The sequence below is a fragment of the Microcaecilia unicolor genome, chromosome 2 (assembly GCF_901765095.1).
Source record: "Microcaecilia unicolor chromosome 2, aMicUni1.1, whole genome shotgun sequence".
NCBI classification, from domain to species: Eukaryota; Metazoa; Chordata; class Amphibia; order Gymnophiona; family Siphonopidae; genus Microcaecilia; species Microcaecilia unicolor.
Window position 1 is genome coordinate 21908724 of NC_044032.1, and position 23241 is coordinate 21931964.

The following is a 23241-nucleotide window of genomic DNA, read 5'->3' on the forward strand; positions in this document are numbered from 1 at the left end:
CCTTCAACCTTAATCACCCCCAGCCTTCACCTTCCCATCTTTGAAAGCCTCAAAATATTGGGAGTCACCCTTGACCGAAACCTTACTCTCGAAAGCCAAATAAACTCCACCACAAAGAAGATGTTCTTCTCGCTGTGGAAACTAAAATGATTAAAAACTTTTTTCCCTGAGAGAGGTATTTCGTTACCTGATACAGTCCATCGTCTTATGTCACTTGGATTATTGTAACGGAGTTTACGCAGGATGTAAAGAGCAACTAATTAAGAAACTGCAGACAGCCCAAAACACAGCGGCCAGATTAATTTATGGAAAATCTAAATTTGAAAGTGCCAAACCCCTCCGAGAGAAATTACATTGGCTTCCTGTCAAGGATCGAATCACCTTTAAAATCTGCTCCCTCATTCACAAAATTCTATATGGTGAAGTTCCTAGCTATAAGATTAATCTATTCATCCAACCACCTAGGAATGCATTAAGATTATCCCGTTCATATCTAAACCTTCATTACCCAAGCTATAACAGACTTAAGTACAAAACCTCGTATGCTTCATCCTTCTGCTTCATCAGCTCACACCTATGGAATTTTCTGCCGAAAACTATTAAAACCATCCACAACCATCTCAATTTCAGGAAATCACTTAAGACCATGTTATTTGGAAAAGCTTATCCAAAGGACTCTCAGCAAGTGTCTCCTCTGCTTGATACACATCAATTTATCGACAATTTTGGACACATCCATCCTTCCCTCCTCTCCCCCGGTTTCCCTGCTCCTTCCGCCCCTTCCCCATCTTCCCCATTATTTCTTATGTAGGTTTTCTGTTGTATTAGCTTGATTTTACTGCACTGGCGTCTGCCTCTGCGGTGCTCTGTAAGCCACATTGAGCCTGACACTGTTGCGAAAATCTGGGGTATAAATGAGATAATAAAATAAATATGAAGAATCACATCATACCTTATGTAATGAGTTTATCTTGTTGGGCAGACTGGACGGACCATACAGGTCTTTATTTGCCATCATCTACTATGTTACTATTTATTTATGTAGTACAAAACACAGAAGAAACCAGTCTTCGCAAGAAAATCAACAAGAAACAAAACAGCGAAGATGACTAACAAAAGCAAAAAACAAAAAACAAAAAACATAAAAATAAAAAATATATAATAAAAACGTCAAAATTTAAAATTAATCATAAAATATGTATTTAAACGATGAATCCATCAAAATCAAAAAATTACATAAATAAGACGGCACTTTGGATGTAAACAGACTTGGTTGGGATAATGTGAGATATAAATGTCACATAAATAAATAGTAAGAAACAAAACAGTGAAGATAACTAACAAAAGCAAAAAACAAAAAATATAAAACTAAAAAATATATAATAAAAACGTCAAAATTTAAAATTAATCATAAAATATGTATTTAAACGATGTAACAATGAAGAATCAACTTTATTAGCCAAACTGTAGCAGGGAGAAAGGGACTCGACACAGTTTGGCTAATAAAGTTGATTCTTCATTGTTACATCGTTTAAATACATATTTTATGATTAATTTTAAATTTTGACGTTTTTATTATATATTTTTTAGTTTTATATTTTTTGTTTTTTGCTTTTATTAGTTATCTTCGCTGTTTTGTTTCTTACTATTTATTTATGTGACATTTATATCTCACATTATCCCAACCAAGTCTGAGTTCAGTGTGGCTTACAATAAACAGTATAAGATACATAACAAAGAATTATGCATAAGAAAGTAATTTGTTTTAAGAATCCAGTTTTACAATACAGTATCATAAACGTACTGGGATAGCTATGAATGTTTAATGCTTAGAAAACCTCTTATGAATGAGAAATTGTACATGAAGCAAAGAGAAGTTTAATGGTAAATACAGTAATAACCAATTCAGGTAATAATTAGTTGTTTATATGTAAAAAGGAAATGAAAAGAGCCCTGAAATAAACCGAAAATAAAATGAAACATTTTCTTCCATGCACAGCTAGCAGTTTTAAAGGAACCCGATAAGAGACGGTCAGCTCCCACCGGAAACAAAACTAGTTCCCATGGGGCTGCCTGTGCAGTCTGCCCACTCTTAACGGTCGTGAAAATGTCGTGTCTTGGTGATCTAACAGGATATCCACAGTGAAAAGCAAGAGATATATTTACACGCACCAGAAAACGAATATATGTAAAGTTATCTCTGATTGTGGATATCCTGAAAATCTGACTAGATGTGGGGTTGCCAGAATAGCCTTGTAACACATGACCCATCAGTTTGCTGGTTGGACATTTTTTTTCTTTTGTCTTTTCATAAGAAAGGATGTATCGTCCACTTACCCTGCTGACCGTGCCTCTGTGCATGTACCAGTGCTACTGCAGTCAGCACAATACAGCAGGCTGACGTGACACTGCTTGCCATCTGTTGAAGGAAACAAAGGGGAAATGATTAGGGTGGGGTCAATCGGAACACAGAAGGACACGCGAACACACCAGTTGCAAGTATTGAGCCGTGCCTGCACGCCAAGACACCTGCTCGAATTAAACAGGATTAATCCTAACCAGAAAGGGAACGGGGCATCCGATGTGGGCTATTTGAGCTCCCCGACGCCCATGTAGCAGTGACAGCTTTCTGCTGATGAGCTGCTGGCCCCCCCCTGCAACCGCACTCAGAGCACCGAATGGAAATGAAAAACCCCAATTCACAGAGGAAGTATTAAGGGAAAGTAATATTATAACACAAAGTTTTATTTCCTGAAAAACACTGTTTGCTGTTATACACACGACTGCCAGGGAGGTCAGCTCACCTGTTTTGAAGATATACCATCTTTCTTTTCTGGGCTTATTGTTTTTTTGTTACATTTGTACCCCGTGCTTTCCCACTCATGGCAGGCTCAATGCGGCTTACATGGGGCAATGGAGGGTTAAGTGACTTGCCCAGAGTCACAAGGAGCTGCCTGTGCCTGGAGTGGAAATTGAATTCAGTTCCTCAGTTCCCCAGGACCAAAGTCCACCACCCTAACCACTAGGCCACTCCTCCACTGTTGCTACTATTTGAGATTCTACATGGAATGTTGCTACATTCCATGTAGAAGTTGGCCCTTGCAGATCACCAATGTGGCCGTGCAGGCTTCTGCGAGTCTGATGTCCTGCACGTATGTGCAGGACGTCAGACTCACAGAAACAGAAGCCTGCACAGCCTTCTACATGGAATGTTGCTAGTGGAATAGCAACATTCCATGTAGAATCTCCAATAGTAGCAACATTCCATGTAGAATCTCCAATAGTATCTATTTTATTTTTGTTACATTTGTACCCTGCGTTTTCCCACTCATGGCGGGCTCAATGCGGCTTACATGGGGCTATGGAGGGTTAAGTGACTTGCCCAGAGTCACAAGGAGCTGCCTGTGCCTGAAGTGGGAATCAAACTCAGTTCCTCAGGACCAAAGTCCACCACCCTAACTACTAGGCCACTCCTCCACCATTGCTACTATTTGAAGTTGGCCCTTGCAGATCACCAATGTGGCCGCGCAGGCTTCTGCTTCTGTGAGTCTGACGTCCTGCGCAGCCTCTTCTACATGGAATGTTGCTAGTGGAATAGCAACATTCCATGTAGAATCTCCAATAGTAGCAACATTCCATGTAGAATCTCCAATAGTATCTATTTTATTTTTGTTACATTTGTACCCTGCGCTTGCGGCTTACATGGGGCAATGGAGGGTTAAGTGACTTGCCCAGAGTCACAAGGAGCTGCCTGTGCCTGAAGTGGGAAATAGGAATCAAACTCAGTTCCCCAGGACCTGCGAGTCCACCACCCTAACCACTAGGCCACTCCTCCACTGTTGCTACTATTTGAGATTCTACATGGAATGTTGCTATTCCACAAGCTGAAACCACTTAAATCTCCAAACTACAAAATCTTTGGTAAATATAATCACGCTCTTCACAAGTCCAAAGATAAGAACTGTGTGTGTGCAAACAGCTTATCTATATAGTGATTTTATTACATTTTTAGTTTTTTCGTATATAATATTTTATATTATCATGTATTGATTTGGGAGCCCTCGGAAGATACCACTTTAAGGCAACTTCATTGTTTTTTGCCTAGTGGCATAGTCTCTCTTCATTGGGTCGTCCCTTTATTTGACTATTTATAAGTGCTGTTGCAAACACACTCTACCAAGTGCTCAAAAAATATGCGTGCTCTAAATGAAAAAAATGAATAAAATGAAAAACTTAAACTTATCTTGAATGCCACTACATATTCTTTTGCTGTTGGAGTCCGCTTAGGCTTCCCCTAAATTGCGCCCGACGCCGCGGGTTTCACTGCTTTCATCAGGGACTCGGGTTAGAATGGCCCGCTCTGAATTCCCAACAGTCTATGCACGCAGCTTCTCGTAGTACTCTCTATTTTTTGAGCACTTGGTAGAGTGTGTTTGCAACAGCACTTATAAATAGTCAAATAAAGGGACGACCCAATGAAGAGAGACTATGCCACTAGGCAAAAAACAATGAAGTTGCCTTAAAGTGGTATCTTCCGAGGGCTCCCAAATCAATACATGATAATATAAAATATTATATACGAAAAAACTAAAAATGTAATAAAATCACTATATAGATAAGCTGTTTGCACACACACAGTTCTTATCTTTGGACTTGTGAAGAGAGCTATTCCACAAGCAACATTCCATGTAGAAGTCGGCCCTTGCAGATCACCAATGTGGCCGCACAGGCTTCTGTGAGTCTGACGTCCTGCACGTACTTGCAGGACGTCAGACTCACAGAAACAGAAGCCTGCGCAGCCTTCTACATGGAATGTTGCTAGTGGAATAGCAACATTCCATGTAGAATCTCCAATAGTATCTATTTTATTTTTTTTACATTTGTAACCTGCGCTTTCCCACTCATGGCAGGCTCAATGCGGCTTACATGGGGCAATGGAGGGTTAAGTGACTTGCCCAGAGTCACAAGGAGCTGCCTGTGCCTAAAGTGGGAATCAAACTCAGTTACTCAGTTCCCCAGGACCAAAGTCCACCACACTAACCACTAGGCCACTCCTCTACTTAATCCTAAAATAATTTTGTTATATTGTGCTCCTTATTCATAAACTCTTGATCTCTGAACTGCATCGTTCCTCCCTTCCATCAGAATGCAAAATATCCTTCAAGTCAGTCTTCAGTTCTATTGACTGCTTGGGACTCTGGTGAAGATGTACAGGTCATTTTTTAGCAGCCAAAACTAAAGTTAGGGGCCCTTTTTGCAAACTACGGTAAAAGAGACCTTAGAGCGCCCCTAGGCGTCGCTAAGGGCTGGCAAGAGCCACCTCACAAAAAAATGGCTTGCCAATCCCAATGTAATCTCACAAATGGTATTCTGGTTAGCGTGCCCACCCGGCTGTAATGGTGAGGTTGGTGGGGTGCGTTCCCGGAGATAATCAGCAGTGCAGCTACATTGCACGAGTACCGCGCTTGTAACACGTGAGCTCTTACCACTAGGTCACTGGGTGGCGGTAAGGGCTCAAGAAGTAAATAGCCACACGCTATCTTTAATTCTAACACATGGCCATTTACTGTCCCCCAGCTGCGGTAAAAAATGGCCCAGCGCACGCCAAAAACACGCACCCAAACTACCACAGGCCACTTTTTACCATGGGCCACTACATTTGGAATCAGCCAAATTAAATCATAGTAATATTTTATTTATTTATTTGCTGCATTTGTATCCCACATTTTCCCACCTATTTGCAGGCTCAATGTGGCTTACAAAGTGTTATAGCAACATGTACACATTATAGGGTAAGAATTTCAGAATATAGATACAGATGGGTACATAGAATATCATAGCAATCGTATTAACGAAATAATAATTTTACAATTATTACAAATAAGAGTGCATAAGTAAATCATATTGGATTGGAAGTGGATTGAAAGTCACAGGCAGCTCCTTGTGACTCTGGGCAAGTCACTTAACCCTCCATTGCCCCATGTAAGCCGCCGCATTGAGCCTGCCATGAGTGGGAAAGCGCAGGGTACAAATGTAACAAAAATAAAATAGATACTATTGGAGATTCTACATGGAATGTTGCTACTATTGGAGATTCTAGATGGAATGTTGCTACTATTGAGATTCTGTTGCTACTATTGGAGATTCTACATGGAATGTTGCTACTACTGAGATTCTGTTGCTACTATTGGAGATTCTAGATGGAATGTTGCTACTATTGGAGATTCTACATGGAATGTTGCTATTCCACTAGCAACATTCCATGTAGAAGGCTGCGCAGGCTTCTGTTTCTGTGAGTCTGACGTCCTGCACGTACGTGCAGGACGTCAGACTCACAGAAGCAGAAGCCTGCGCGGCCATATTGGTGATCTGCAAGGGCCGACTTCAAATAGTAGCAACAGTGGAGGAGTGGCCTAGTGGTTAGGGTGGTGGACTTTGGTCCTGAGGAACTGAGTTCGATTCCCACTTCAGGCACAGGCAGCTCCTTGTGACTCTGGGCAAGTCACTTAACCCTCCATTGCCCCATGTAAGCCGCATTGAGCCTGCCATGAGTGGGAAAGCACAGGGTACAAATGTAACAAAAAAAAACATGACATAACATAATGATATCAGGACAAGATATAATATTCAGTAGTGAGGATGTAATTAGGATGAACAGATAGCAGGGTTCCTTAATAGTTGTGATTGGAAGTCAGATCGTTATGGGGAATCTTTATTGTACGCCTTTATGAATAAGTAGGTCTTTAATAACTTTCGGAAGGTTGTCAGGTTGTGTGTTGTTTTTATGGCGAACGGTAATTCATTCCATAGTTGTGTGCAGGTGTATGAGAAACTGGATGTATGTACAGACTTGTATTTAAGTCCTCTGCAATTGGGATAATGAAGGTTTAAGCAGGTGCGTGATGAACTTTTATTGTTTCTCTCTGGTAAGTCAATTAGGTCTGACATGTAAGATGGGGCATCTCCATAAATGATTTAATGGACCAAGGTACATATCTTGAATGCAGTATGGTCATTCAGTGGAACCAATGCAGGCTTTCTCTAAGGGGTCTGGCACTTTCATATTTCGCTTTGCCAAATATTAATCTGGCTGCGGGGTTCTGGACTGTCTGGAGTTTCTTGATGGTTTGTGCCTTGCATCCTGTGTATAAGGAATTACAGTAGTCCAAATGGTTCAGAACCAATGATTGCACCAATACGCGAAATGTCTCTCTTGGGAAGAAAGGTCTTGTTCTTCTGAGCCTCAATATCAATATGGATACAGTGTTAGAAATATGCTGGGGGGGGGGGAGCTGGCTATCTTGGTGAATAGTGATATAGAAGGGAGGAGGATCTGGAAGCCAAAATTAGGCTTTTAGGTAAAAAAATTGAAATCCGCAAACTCCAGCCTACCTGCCATCTCAAAAGGCTCCACAGTCCAAGCATAGCCCTCAGAGGCAAACTAAATTCCAAGCGTCAGTGAATGAATGGGACAACGGTGCAAAGAAGTAAATAAAATGAAATCACCATATTGGTATTCTATCTCTGATACTGGGATGCTATCTCATGGAAATCAGTATGGGAAACTATTGCTAAAATTGTACATTTAGACTGATATTTCTTATAGATCAGTAATATTTAGATGATGTGCATTAGAGAATTATTTAACATTCATTCAAGGACAACAGCAGCCAATAGTCAGTTGGCTCAGCTGCTGAATTACCTTTTCTGATAGAACATAAGAACAGCCATACTGAGTCAGACCAATGGTTCATCTAGCCCAATATCCTGTTTCCAACAGTGGCCAATCCAGGTCACAAGTACCTGGTGGAAAACCCAATTAGTAGCAACATTCCAGAATCCCAAAGTGTAATAACATTCCAGAATCCCAGAGAGTAACAACATTCCAAAATCCCAAAGAGTAGCAACATTCCAGAATCCCAAAGTGTAATAACATTCCAGAATCCCAAAGAGTAGCAACTTTCCAGAATTCCAAAGAGTAACAACATTCCATGCTAGCAATCCCAGGGCAGGCAGTAGGTTCCCGTGTCTGTCTCAGTAGCAGCCATGGACTTTTCCTCCAGGAACTTGTCCAAACCCTTTTTAAACCCAGATAAGCTAACCACCATTACCACATCCTCCGGCAACAGGGTCCAGAGCTTAAAATGTCCTTCTATTTGTTTTAAAAGTATTGCCATGTAACTTCCTTGACTGTCCCCTGGTCTTTGTACTTTTTGAATGAGTAAAAACCAATTCGCCTCCACCCGCTCCACACCACTTAGGATTTTATAGACCTCAATAATATCCCCCCTCAGCCCTCTCTTTTCCAAGCTGAAGAGCCCTATCCTCTAGCCTTTCCTCATATATGGAGTGGAGTGGAGTGAAGGAGTCGTCTAATGCTTAGAACAGTGGGGCTGAAACCCTAGGGAATTGCATTCAGTTCCCACACAGCTCCTTGTGAATTTGTACAAATCGCTTAGGGGATCTTTTAGTAAAGGCGCAGTAGACCTAACAGGGGCCTATCGTGCGGTAAAAGGGTAGTACTGTGGGACACGCTGAAGCGTCTCATGGTAGATTGGTCAGCAGCACACGCTAATCAGGGGTATAGCCAGACCTTGGCGGAAGGGGGGGCCAGAGCCCGAGGTGGGGGCACTGTTTAGCCGACGCCCCCACGCCACTTTGGACACCCCCCTACCGCAATCGCAAAAAAAACCCCGTCGCCGCAACCCTCCCTGCCGCGACTGCAAACCCTCCCCACCGCTTGCCCCCTGCCCCGCCGCCGCATCAGGTACCTTGTTTGCTGGCGGGGGTCCCCAATCCCTGCCAGCTGAAGAGTCTTCTTCAACGCCGGTCGACTCGGGCGCCTTTGTTGTGTGATCATCTGTTTCTGACGCCTTACATCCTGCACAGGGCTACATGCATGGTGCAGGACGTAAGGCGTCAGAAACAGATGATCACACAACGAAGGCGCCGGAGTTGACCGGCGCTGAAGAAGACTCTTCGGCTGGCGGGGTTTGTGGACCCCCTTCCAGCAAACAAGGTACCTGATATGGCGGGCGGCGGCAGCGGGGCAAATGTAGAGGGGTCAGGGCGTAATCTGTGGGGGCCCATGCCCCCGTGGCCCCACGTAGCTACGCCCCTGACGCTAATCCCGTAGAAAAAAAATATTTGATATTTTTTGCCAGGGGAGGCATGTCTGGAGAGGGTGGAGTGTAGGTATTCCTGAGCTAATCAGGTAGCACAGGCACGTTACATGATTACTGCAGGAGTAACGCGGGAGCCCTTACCACATCCTAAACAGGTGATGGTAAGGGTTCCCAGCAGCAATGGCCACGTGCTAATGGGAAAATTAGTGCATGGCTATTAAAAAAAACAGCCACGGCCATTTTTCAGTCGCGCTACAGTGTATGGAAACCCAGGTGCTAATTGCTGTGCCAGCCACTTTGTAGGGACCCCTTAAACCTCCAATGCCCCAGATAAGTGGGCCTGGGTGGGTCAGTGCCCACCCACTTAGGGCTCAGGCTCACCCAACAGGAGCACACGTTTAGCGGTAGCTGGTGGGGATCCCAATCTCTGCCAGCTGAAGACTTCCCCCTGATAGTCATTAAAATGCTGCTCTCCACGATACTGGCACCTGTGCATGCTCAGATTTCAGCGCACGGCTACTGCAGACTGCCAAGGAGGAAAGAAGCATTTTCTCGCCAGCTCAGATGTTTTTCTGGTGGGGGTTGGGAAGAACACTTGGTGCCCACCCATTTCTTGCCTAGGCCCACCCAAAATCTGTTGTGTGGCTACGCCCCTGCCCCAGATACAAACAACACCTTAGACTGTGAGCCAACTAGGGACAGAGAAAGTACCTGCATATAATGTGTACAGTGCTACGTATGTCCAGTAGCATTATATCAATGATTAGAAAAATAATGTATGTAAATATAGCAGTTCAAAACTTCAAACTTAATGGATCCTAGGTAAATATGGTTATGCTCCCTCCTATATATATTTTTCTTTTTCCAATTTTTTGCCTCAGCGGTGCTCATAACCAAATCTTATTTTTTGGAAATGTATTTAGCACCAACTTCCTCATCGGCTTTTCATATAATCAGTTTCCTTGTATTTTCATAATTTAAGGTATTTTCATAATTTAAGTACTTATCTTTATAGATAGTCAGACTGGGGCTTCAAAATTGTCCGACATGCATGTTTCGCCAGCTAGGCTGTGTCGAGAGCTTCCCCCTTTGCCGTTTTCAGCACCACCCTTGCTACATTATTCTCGGGATTGCCCCTGCAATTTTGAACCCCCAGTCTGACTATAAAGGCTTACGGTTAGACGCAGGCATGACAGGCAGAAAGTATGTGTGTCAGTAAGTGACATGGTCCTGGCACACCGGGAGCACTTCTTGAACCCACTGGGAGGTTTCTGTCACATGGCAGGGAAGATAGCTGAAGCAAAATTAAAGGGATCTATCGTGGAAAATAACAGAAAAAAAATTAACCCCCTCTAGAGAACTTAGGCCTAAGGGGGCCGAGAAGCCGTGGAAAATAAAGAAAACTTAGAAGTGCTGAAAACACTAAAAAATAATTAAAAAAGGAGAGAAGCACTTACATGAGAAAAATAAATCAGGCCGTAAGCCTACTCAGGTGCGAGCTGTGTGGAGAAACGGAAGAGCATGTCCTCATTGCTCTGTGGATGAAGAGACACTGTCTGGTTCCGTGTTGCGGTGGTGGGCAGTAGGTCTGGGCACGTGTGCAGCGAGGTCTTCCAAAGGCTTCTAGAACTATTGCTGGGAAGTTCTCTGCACCGGGGTTCCATCAGATGATGTCACCCATATGCGAGCAATGATGTCCTACTTGTCTTTCGAGAATTCAGTTGCACCTAAAGTGTGACACCTTGGATGTGTCAGTCCTCCCTCTGTTTCATTTTCATTTTGTCTTTCTTGCTGTATTGCTTCTTAGGCTGCAGTTGTATAAACCCTTACTTTACATTTTTGAACTTAAAATACACTAAATACATATGTAAACCAGAATCTGATTTGTCAATCAACCATTTTATCTTTTCACCCAGTGTCAAATGGTCAAGCTAAGTAAGTGATACCGATTTGATGAAGAAAATTACTGAAGGAGACTGACTCATTCATTTCCTCATTCTTATGCCACGTACATCACTGGGATGAAGCTAATCAAAAATGCCCAGGAGTGACCATCTCCAAACTTGCTTAGAGGTCCTGCACATAAACAGAGCATAGCCACTCGAGCCAATGCAAAGTACTGGACTCGGACCCATTTCTTACGTAAGAACTCATTGTGGACTGATTCAGTGTTTCCACATTGATCATGACCGTAAGACAGACATCACTAGAAGAAGGTGTGGGTATTGCCTGTATAGAAATGTTTTTCACCGTGCCTAGTAGACAGACTACCATCTGTTCTGAAAACACATCTGAAGAAACATCAAACGACTCGACACAGCTGCTGTGTTTCGGCGCCTATGCGCCTGCTTCAGGAGTCTTCTGATGTTTCCAAGGTCTAAAAAAAGACAACTGTTGTTATCTTGGTTACGTTATTGAGGAGAGAACTCAGAACAAGAGCCACGATCCAAAAGCTCAAACGTAATACTTCCAAATGCCTCCTGAAGCAGGCGCATAGGCGCCGAAACACAGCAGCTGTGTCGAGTCATTTGATGTTCCTTAAAATAAAGACTATTTATTGTATATACGTCTCCCCTGGTTCGTTGAAAGTGCCTTTCTCTGCTGAACTGTTCTGACACAGGGATCGACTGTTCCTCCACTTTTTTGTGGTTTCTACTCGCTGCAAACATCTGAACCCATAGAGGGGCATAATCGAATGAAAACGTCTATCTCCATGGGCGTTTATCTCCGAGAACGGGTCCGTGAAGGGGCGGACCCAACTGTATTTTCGCAAACAATAGACGTCCATGTTTTATTCGACAATTTGTGAGGTGGGCGTTTTTGTTTTTCAGCGATAACGGAAAATGACAGCGCTCAGCTCAAAAACGAATAACTCCAAGACATTTATTCGTGGGAGGGGCCAGGATTCGTAGTGCACTGGTCCCCCTCACATGCCAGGACACCAACCGGGCACCCTAGGGGGCACTTTTACAAAAACAAAAAAAAAAGGTAAAAGAGCTCCCAGGTGCATAGCACCCTTCCCTTGTGTGTTGAGCCCCCCAAATCCCCCTCAAAACCCACTGCCCACAAGTCTACACCATTACTATAGCCCTAAGGGGTGAAGGGGGGCACCTACATGTGGGTACAGTGGGTTTGAGGGGTTGGACGACTAATAAGCATTAAGCAGCACAAGTGTAACAGGTGGGGGGGGGGGATGGGCCTGGGTCTACCTGCCTGACGTCCATTGCACCCCCTAATAACTGCTCCAGTGACCTGCATACTGCTGCCAGGGAGGTGGGTATGACATTTGAGGGTGAAAATAAAAAGTTGTGAAACATCATGTTTTGTGGTTGGAGGGGGTTAGTGACCACTGGGGGAGTCAGGGGAGGTCATCCCCGACTCCCTCCAGTGGTCATCTGGTCATTTAAGGCACTTTTTGGGGCCCTATTCGTGGAAAAACAGGGTCCAGGAAAAGTGCCCTAAATTCTCGCTAAAAACGCATATTTTTTTCCCATTATCGGCGAAAGGCGCCTATCTCTGATCGGCCGATAACCACGCCCCAGTTCCGCCTTCACCTCGCCTTTGACACGCCCCCATCAACTTTGTCCGCATCCGCGACGGAGTGCAGTTGAAAACGTCCAAATTCGGCTTTCGATTATACCGCTTTATTCGTTTTTGTGAGATAAACGTCTATCTCCCGATTTGGGTTGCAATATAGGCGTTTTTCTTTTTCAATTATAAGCTGGATAGTAATATAGTAAATGACGGCAGATAAAGACCTGTACGGTCCATCCAGTCTGCCCAACAAGATAAACTCATTTTACACGGTATGTGATACTACTACTACTACTACATTTCCGGCATGAGAAATAATGTGGTAGTGCGTATTGCGTAACTTTCGTTAGTAGCAACGAAGGTTATCAGTCTAGTGTAAAGAGTTCGGTTTTGTCTAGTTCATGTAAAGTCTAGTTGTCTAGTATTTAGGATGGATCATTACGGTATGCCTTCTTGAACATTATAATATCCACACGCGCAATTTGGAGGAGGGGGTTTGACTACGATTACATACATCACGAAAGGACAGTCAGTCAGCTACTAAGCATTGACTGCGATTGCTATACGCCTTCCTTGTGAAATTCGGAGGCTTTTTCTCCTCAACTGAGTGCGCAACACGTGTGGACTATTTAGTCTATTCTTTATCACTTAGTTGTACATTATATTTCAGCAGAGAGCAAACAATGGGCCCTGTTGCAAGAGGAGCTTCCTTATTATTTAACTCCCTGAAGACATAATGCTTAGATCAGAACTATACTGCATCTATTTCAGGGCTCCAGGCTTAGAATAGAATTGAAACACAAGAGCTAGACAACTCTCTTACTCTTACGATGAAACGGATGGAGAGAGCTGAAGGCGGCATGCAGCTGCATTTCTTATTCCTTCAACTGAGTGACATCATGAGTTATGGGGGCCATTTCTTGTTTTCCAGACTGGAGCTTGGTGCTGGCAAGTTTATTATTGTTGAAAGGGAGAGTAATTAGCAGTCGGAAAACACATGTGAAGAGAAGAACATGGGAGTTGCCCTTTAATGGACTGTTTTTCTGCTAATTGCCCTCAGCTGTGAATATAGTTCCAATGGCAATGTCAAAGTGTGAGGGACGGAGTGAAGGCTGAACCGCCATGTGCATATACACTAAACACGCTGTGTGTGTTACAGCACATGCAAACATGCATTGTATACATACTTACATGTCTGTAAGTGACAGCAGGTTCATGGAATTACATGTGTATCTATACACATGCTCTCAAGCACTGCACCCTGCGACACCTTCTGAGAAACCAGAGCCTATACTGTGAAAGCCTCCAGACACTAACTGCAAAGAGATTTTCTAAGTTTCTAGCTTTTCTTTTAGGGTGGGATGCAATCATCATCCCCCCCCCCCCCCAAGTTTAGTACTACACACTATCTTCCTTGCCACCTCAACTAATGGCACACCCAGGCATCTTAGCATCTGTCATGCACTTACTTCACAGACAGGGGCGGACTGACAGTGCTCTGTGCCCCCGGGCAGTAAGGGTCATTGGGCATCACGGGCACAGCTGGTGCCCCGCATCCGCACTCCACCCTACCACCTGCACACTAGTTTGCCCTCTCCAGGTCTACCTTGAAGGGCCCAGATGGTCTAGTGGCCTCTTTGGGAACATACATACATAGTAACACAGTAGATGACGGCAGAAAAAGACCTGCACGGTCCATCCAGTCTGCCCAACAAGATAACTCATATGTGCTACTTTTTGTGTATACCCTACTTTGATTTGTACCTGTGCTCTTCAGGGCACAGACAGTACAACAGGAAAGAACCCTACTCTTTCCTGCCCGCTGCCATTGATCTGCCCGGTGTCACCATGTTTTCAAAATGGCTGCCGAGACTTCCTGCTGTAGTTAACGCTAAACTCTAACACATGCTCCCCATAAGTTTACTACATCCTTTATTAAGGATGGTTTTCCTAATGGTTTCCCTGTTCAAAGATGGCTGTGAGATGGACGGGGTTTTTTTGGACATTATAAACAGGACATTCCAATACTGACTTGGACGTTCTTTCGAAAATGCCCCGCTAAATGCTTTTACCACATCTATTAAGAAGATAAAAAAATATTTTATCCTGTTTGTTTTAAATGCACTACTTTGTAACTGAATAGCACATCCACTAATTTTTGTATTTTTGAAATGGTCAACAATCGATGTCCATTCCACTCAGCTCAGGATTTTGTAGACTTCTATCAAATTTCCCCTCAGCTGTCTGTTCTCCAAGATGACGAGCCCTAACATCTTTAGCCTTTTCTCACAGGATATACTCATATCACCCCTCTCCTCAGGTCACTTCACCGGCTTCCAATCCGATACCGCATTCAGTTCAAGCTTCTCATTCTTACCTACAAATGCACTCAGTCTGCTGCCCCTCACTACCTCTCTACCCTCATCTCCCCTTACGTTCCCACCCGAAACCTCCGCTCACAGGACAAATCCCTCCTCTCAGTACCCATCACCACCACCGCCAACTCCAGGCTCTGCTCATTCTGCCTCGCCTCACCCTATGCTTGGAATAAACTTCCTGAGCCCTTACACCAAGCCCCCTCCCTACCCATCTTCAAATCTTTGCTTAAAGCCCACCTCTTCAATGCCGCGTTCGGCACCTAACCCTTACCGTTCAGTGAATCCAGACTGCCCCTATTTTGACTGCCCCTATCGGTCCGACCGTTCACGTGTCTATTAGATTGTAAGCTCTTTGAGCAGGGACTGTCTCTCTTTGTGAAATTGTACAGTGCTGCGTAACCCTGGTAACGCTTTAGAAATGTTAAGTAGTAGTAGTAGTAGTTGTTTCATCCCCTCTATCTTTTTGGTCACTTCTATGTTCCTTTTCTAATTCTACTGTATCGTTTTTTGAGATGTCATGACTGGAACTGCACAAAACACTCAAGGTGCGTTACACAGAGGCAATATGATAATTCTTTGTTTTATTCTCTTTTCCTCTCCTAATAATTACCAACATTCCGTTTGCTTTTTTTGCATGCTACTGGTTGGTCAGTCCTAATGTGGAACCTAGCATTATGGAGTTGTAATTCGGGTTATGCTTCCTTATGTACATTACATTGCAATTGTCCTCATTGAATTTCATCTGCCATGATCAGTCTCCCAGTCTTGCAAGATCTTTCTGCAATTTGTCCCAATAGTTTCACGACTTTGAATAATTTCTTGTCATCTGCAAATTTCATGACCTTACTTGTTCCCATTTCCAGCTCTTTTATAAATATATTAAAAAACACTTGTCCCTGTACAGATCCCACTGGGAACTCCACTATCTACCTTCTTCCATTGAGAAAAATGGCAATTTAGTTCTGCTCTCTGTTCTCTATCTTTTAACCAGTAGGACATTTTTTGCCTCCTATGAATTTTTTTATTTCCCCAGGAGTTTTTCATAAGGTATTTTGTTGATGAGGAACTCTCTTCCTATGTTATTGTACTTTTTTCTATTTTGGACAACTCTTGCTTTTCTCCTTTATCATCCTGGAAGCTTGAGCAAACCCAAACCTTGGTTGACCTTCAGAATTCACGTCCTCCATTCTTGTGCTTGTTCTGCAAGAGCACCCTTGACGAAAATCTCCTGCTCATGCTGACTTCCTACATTTCAGACTCATGCTGACCTCTTCCATTCAGCTATTGCATTCATCAAACAATACTACTATGTCCAGTTGACAAAATCCTTTGCTTCCAAATCATACTGTCTCTTTGCCACACTCAATTTCTTCCTTAATTGCCTTCACCTCCAATTCCCCCCTTTCATTTCTCTGCATAGGCTGTGGTTGACAATTTCTACAACAAGGTTCACAGGGTTAATCTGGAGTTCTCCGCAAGTCACCATCATATCCCCTTCCCCTCCCCCACCATTACATTCCTTTATCCTTCCCTCAGCCAATGCCATCCGTTCTTCCTTTACTAAAATCACAGAAGAGGGAACTGCTAATCATCTCTCCTCCTCCACACTCACTACCTGTTTCTTTGATCCTATTTCTATACTACTACTCTGCTTTCACCTCGATGTCGTATAGCTTCAATCTGTGATTTTCCATTACAACTGTTCCTGATGCCTTCAAACATGCTGTGATCACACAACTCCACAAAAACGCTTCATTAGACTCTACTTTCCTTCCTCTTTTCTGCATCCAAGCTACATGAATGAGCTGTTCACTGCCACTGTCTTGACTTTTTCATCTCAAGGTCTTTTTGATCCACTACAATCTGGCTTTCACCCTCTACATTCTAAGGAAACAGCCCATGCCAATGTCTCAGTGACCTGTTCCTGGCTAGACCCAAGGACCTTTACTCAATCTTCATCCTTCTTAACCTATCCGCTGCTTTTGACACTGTTGATTACCACCTTCTCCTGGATACTCTGTCATCACTTGGATTTCGGTATTCTGATCTTTCTTGGTTCTTTTTTACTTATCTCCCCATCACACTTTTAGTGTAAATTCTAGTTAGCACTATCCCTCTATCAATCAGTTTCCCTCAGGGACCTCTTCTCTTTTCTGTAGTTGATCCCTTTGAACTCTCATCTCTTCCCATGACTTTTATTACAATCTTTTAGCTGAAGACTCTTTGCACCAGAAACTTCACCAGGAATCCAGGTCCAAATCTCAGCCTGCTTACCTGACACTGCTTTCTGGATATCCCACCACCATGAAATTTAATAAGGTTATAACAGAGCTTCTTATCTTTCCCTGTAAACACCCCTCTCCCCTTACCCTTCCCATGTTCTTGATTTCTGTTGATAAGACTTTTCTCCAAGTCCTCTCACCTTGTAAGCTTGGCATCATCTTTGACTCCTTTCTTTCTTTCTCTACACATATCCACCAGACTGCTATAACTTAACATTTCTTTTTCTATATCAACACCAAAATGTGTCCCTTCCTTTCTGAACACACAACCAAAACTATCATTCATGCTCTCATCATCTCCCGCTTAGACCATTGCAACCTGCTCCTCCCTGGTCTCTCATTGACCCATCTATCTCCCCTTCAATCTATTCAAATGTTTGCTGCATGACTTATCTTTCATCAGTGTTGAGGCGTTATGTGAGTGTAGCAAGTCACTTCATTCACTCCCTACCCATTTAGGCATATGGTTCAAATTTCTTTTACTGACCTTCAAAGTGCACTCGTGCTGCAGCTTCACATTACCCTTCTGGGGAACTCACTCATCAAATAAGTGAAAATAATGACCCTGATTCCGTATACATAGTAACATAGTAAATGACGGCAGAAAAAGACCTGCACGGTCCATCCAGTCTGCCCAACAAGATAAACTCATATGTGCTACTTTTTGTGTATACCCTACTTTGATTTGTACCTGTCCTTTTCAGAGCACAGACCATGTAAGTCTGCCCAGCACTATCCCCGCCTCCCGCCAGCGGCTCTGCCACCCAATCTCGGCTAAGCTCCTTAGGATCCATTCCTTCTGAACAGGATTCCTTTATGTTTATCCCACGCGTGTTTGAATTCTGTTACCGTTTTCATTTCCACCACCTCCCGCGGGAGGGCATTCCAACCATCCACCACCCTCTCCGTGAAAAAATACTTCCTGACATTTTTCTTGAGTCTGCCCCCCTTCAATCTCATTTCATGCCCTCTCGTTCTACTGCCTTCCCATCTCCGGAAAAGGTTCGTTTGCAGATTAATACCTTTCAAATATTTGAACGTCTGTATCATATCACCTGGACAATCAAGGTGTTAGATGTTAATGCATATTCTGTGTCCACAGGAGCCTTCCTCACACAGCAATACTAGAACATTTCCTCATAGATGTTTACAAAAGAAATATCTGATTCTGGTGAGGCAGCAGGTCTGCTGACTAGGCCAGAAAGGGGCGAGAAATAACATATGTTTTATTCAGTTATTTCCTTCTTCTTCTTTATAAGTCTAAGCTGGAGTCTCAGTTGGAGTTGGGGCTATGGTCTGATATCATAGAAAAGCTAAATATGATTACTGATAAGGACTCTAAGGAGTGGTGCTGGAGCTGGTTCTTAGTCTCCCTTCCCTCCCCAGTGCATGCAGATATCTCATATGCATATTCATTAAAACTCAACTGCCTAGGACAGTGTTCTTCAATGTAAGGCCCAGGGGCCAATGGTGACCCTGGAGACCTCTAGGGTGGCCCCTATCATCATTCTGCCTCTCTACCTAAGCTTGCAATAGAAAGGGGGAAGTGGATTAGAAGGGGGAATGACAGTGATGTACCAAGGGGGGGCGGTCTGCCCCGGGTGCACGCCGCTGGGGGGGGGGGGTGTCACGCGCCTGTCGGCTCCACTCGTTCCATGCTCCCTCTGCCCTGGAACAGGTTACTTCCTGTTCCGGGGCAGAGGGAGCATGGAACGAGCGAAGCCGACAGGCGCGCGGCACCCCCCCAGCAGGTAAAAATGCACCCGGGGGGGTGCCCTTTCTACAGGGGGGGGGTGTCCTTTCGCCGGGGGTGGGGGGGTTGCGCTGCACCCGGTGGGGGGGGGGGGAGCATCGGCGATCCACCCGGGGTGTCAGCCACCCTAGGAACGTCACTGGGGAATGATGAGCGCATGCCTAAACGACAAGACATTTCTCAATGAACAAAGAGAATGCATTTGGAAACATTACCTTCTTGATCATACCCTCAATGAAAAGATTGAAGGTGAGCTAGTGAGAATGGATTTTCATCAACACCCACTAGTCAGCAGTGCTGTGGCCCCACGTGGGAATAGATATGGCAATTCTCCTTCAGCTCATTTGGATCCAAAGTGGTCCCGACTTAAAAATTAGTGAAGACCACTGGCTTAGGACTGGTTTGAGAAGTATTAATATAAACCCAGGGTTTTTTTGAGGGGGTACTTGGGGGTACTGAGTACCGGCACCTTTTCCATTGTCTGCTAAAATTGACCCATGGACTCCAAGTTTTAATGAAAGCGCTCAGGTTCTACACACCAATTCAGTCTTGACATACAGTAGGTAGGGAATATGGACTTATGACCAGAGGGTACGAACAATACAGTACAGAAGCAGCAGGCATTACTGACCAGCCAAGATAAGGTACTGCACTTGTTACGTTCCTCACCTGGTTCCAGGCCTGCGCGGCCGATTCGCCGGCGAGGTGCGGTCCGGCTGAGATAGCCGGCTATTTTGGATATGGTTTCTCCAGGATGGGTCTGTTTCTGTTTCCTGTTTCTGGCAGCCGTCATCTTGGTTGGATCAAGGACAGCAGCCATCTTGGCTAGCTCAGGAGGGGGCAGCCATCTTGGAGTAACGAGGTCAGGAAGGAAGTCCATATTTGGACGTAGGCACCTCTGCTGATGGGGGCAGCATTGCCTCTGCCCCCACCCCCCCGGTCCAGGGGGCTAAGCCGCGACGAGTAGGAGGCGAAGCTTGGCTCAAAGGATGACTTTCAATAGATCGCAGCGAGGTAGCTGCTCTGCTACGTACGAAACCCTGACCCAGAATCAGGTCGTCTACGAATGATTTAGCACCGGGTTCCCCACGAACATGCAGTGCGCTACGGGAGAGAGGGGGCCCCCTTCTGTCCGCGCTCTGGTCCCGAGGCGTGCGGCTCTCCTTGCCGGCCAGCGGGTGGCTATCCCTGGCCAACCGAGGCTCCTCGGCGCTGCTTACCCCCTGGACCGGGGGGGGGGGGGCGGAGGCGACGCTGCCCCCATCAGCAGAGATGCCTACGTCCAAATATGGACTTCCTTCCTGACCTCGTTACTCCAAGATGGCTGCCCCCTCCTGAGCTAGCCAAGATGGCTGCTGTCCTTGATCCAACCAAGATGACGGCTGCCAGAAACAGGAAACAGAAACAGACCCCTCCTGGAGAAACCACATCCAAAATAGCCAGCTATCTCAGCCGGACCGCACCTCGCCGGCGAATTGGCCGCGCAGGCCTGGAACCAGGTGAGGAACGTAACAGCACTTGATTCTGTAATACAGAAGCTCTGTTGCATTCCCTCAGCTGTAGTCTCTATTTCCCACCATTTGGGAGAGGTCAGGCTTACAATTCAGAAGAAGTCTTAGGATTGAAGAACAATCCCTTCCTGGCAATGGTCCCACTTTCAGCAACAAGGTGCTTTATCTCCCTGTATATCTGTTTCTTCAGCTATAAATCAGCAGTAATAATAGTAAAGCTGCTTTTTATTTACTTTTGAAGTTTTATGGACACCAGATTTAGGCACACACTTCAAACATGGCTGCATACATGGTAAAGTACTTTAGAATCTCGTTTTGCTGAAAGCGGCTTAGAAGTGATGGGTAGAGGGGGTGTTGAATAACATGGTGTTAACAGTAATACATAGACCCGCACCTCTGCATTTCAGCAGAGCTTACTTTTAGGCCAGTTGTAATGAAATCCTACATTTAAGAGTAAAAGTTTCCATTTCCCCAAAGTCAGCACGAATGCTCAGGAGGAAAAACAGAAGCCCTGTCTGAGACTTGATAAATGGACTTTTTCTTCAGGCTAGACTAAAAGCATAGTTTTAAAATGAGTCAGGCCCAAACCTAACAGACCGTAAAAGACCATGCGTTACTGAGCTTTGACAATTCCATCTGCCTCACTCGACCACTACAGAGCTTAAACTGAGTGGGGAACCTAGTCCTCGTGGTGAACGTCTTCAACGGTGGTCTGGCTCTGCTATAACGAACCCCAATCTTCTAAAACACAAGTGTTGGTGCCACTCATAAGGTAGGAACCCTCTAAGCCTCTGCAATGGCTGAGTTTACAGAAGGTCACCTTACACTTTACAACGAGCAGATACTTTATAACTATGGTGTCTCTTTCAAAACCTATGTTACTATCCAGCTCATTTTCGAAAGTGATCGCCGGCCATCTTCCGACACAAATCGGGAGATGGCCGGTGATCTCCTGAAGCTGGCCAAATCGATATAATCGAAATCCGATTTTGGCCGGGTTCAACTGCTTTCCGTCACGGAGCCGGCGAAACATCAATGGGTAGTGAAGGCGGGACGGAGGCGTGCTCACGAGATGGCCGGCTTCGCCCGATAATGGAAGAAAAAAAGCCAGGCTTGACGAGCATTTCGCCGGCTTTACTCTGTCCCTTTTTTTCCACAACCAAGCTTCAAAAAGGAGCCCCAACTAACAAAATGTCCACCGGAGGGAATCAGGGATCACCTCCCCTTACTCCCCCAGTGGTCACCAACCCCCTCCCACCCTCAAAAAAACCCTATTTTGCCAGCCTCAAATGTCATACTCAGCTCCCTGATAGCAGTATGCAGGTCCCTGGAGCAGTTTTTAGTGGGTGCAAGGTTGTCAGATGGGAAAAATTTTCCCAGCCCAAAATCAGCCCTAAACCCGCCCAAAAAACACCCAAAGTCAAACCCCGCCTCCCACGTCACCAACCCCGCCTCCCACGTCACCAACCCCGCCCCTCACGTCACCAGCCCCGCCTTTCACGTCATTAACCCCGCCCCCTGATGTCATCCCTGACGTCGTTAACCCCCCCCCCGAAGTCAACCACGCCCCTGAAAAGCTTCTATTGGACCACATCGGACCAATAGAAGCCCCAGGAAAGCTTCTATTGGACCAAATTGGACCAATAGAAGCCCTGAAAAAGCTTCTATTGGACCAATAGAAGCCCCGGAAAAAAGCGCACAGCGGCCACAGGAAAACAGCCCAAACCCGCACCCCCGCAGCTGCCGAAAATTTTCCGCAGCTGCTAGCAGAAAACCCGCCCAGTGTTGCGGGAAGACCGCAACCCTGGCGACAATGAGTGGGTGCTGTGCACTTCAGACAGGTGGACCCAAGCCCATCCCCCCTACCTGTTACACTTGTGGTGGTAAATGGGAGACCTCCAAAACCCACCCAAAACCCACTGTACCCACGTGTAGGTGCCCCCCTTCACACCTTAGGGCTATAGTAATGTTGTGGAGTTGTGGGGAGTGGGGTTGGAGGCCTAAACAACCAAGGGAAGGGAGCTGTGCACCTGGGAGCTATTTTTATTTTTAATTTTTAGAAGTGCCCCCTAGGGTGCCCGGTTGGTGTCCTGGCTTGTCAGGGGGACCAGTGCACTACAAATGCTGGCTCCTCCCATGACCAAATGCCTTGGATTTGGCCGGGTTTGAGATCGCCGGCATTATTTTCCATTATGGCTGAAAACCGATGCCGGCCATCTCAAACCTGGCGAACTCTGACATTTGGCTGGGCCCAACCGTATCAGCGAAGAAAAAGATGGCCGGCCATCTTTTTTGAAAATACGGTCGGCTCTGCCCACTTGCGGCGCCAGCCCCGGAGATGGCCGCCCATAGAGATGGCCGGTGCCGTTCAATTATGCCCCTCTATGTTACTATCCAGCTTATAATCGAACGAGAAAAACGCCCAAGTTCCGACCTAAATCGGGAGATGGGCGTTTATCTCACAAAAACGAATAACGCGGTATAATCAAAAGCCGAATTTGGGACGCTTTCAACTGTACTCCGTCGCGGATGCGGACAAAGTGGACGGGGGCGTGTCGAAGGCGTGTCGAAGGCGGAACTGGGGCGTGGTTATCACCCGAACAGAGATGGGCGCCCTTCGCCGATAATGGATGCGTTTGTAGCTAGAATTTAGGGCAC

General features: G+C 45.2%; 1 protein-coding gene across 2 annotated transcripts in view; it reads right to left on the reverse strand.

Moving 5' to 3' along the window:
- Positions 1-23241, reverse strand: part of CNTFR (ciliary neurotrophic factor receptor) — a 901912-nt gene that overhangs the window by 402520 nt on the left and 476151 nt on the right. For both annotated transcript variants that reach the window (XM_030192837.1, XM_030192836.1), the window contains exon 2: positions 2338-2419. In XM_030192837.1, the coding sequence (XP_030048697.1) occupies positions 2338-2419 (82 nt within the window). The remainder of the gene's footprint in view (positions 1-2337; positions 2420-23241) is intronic.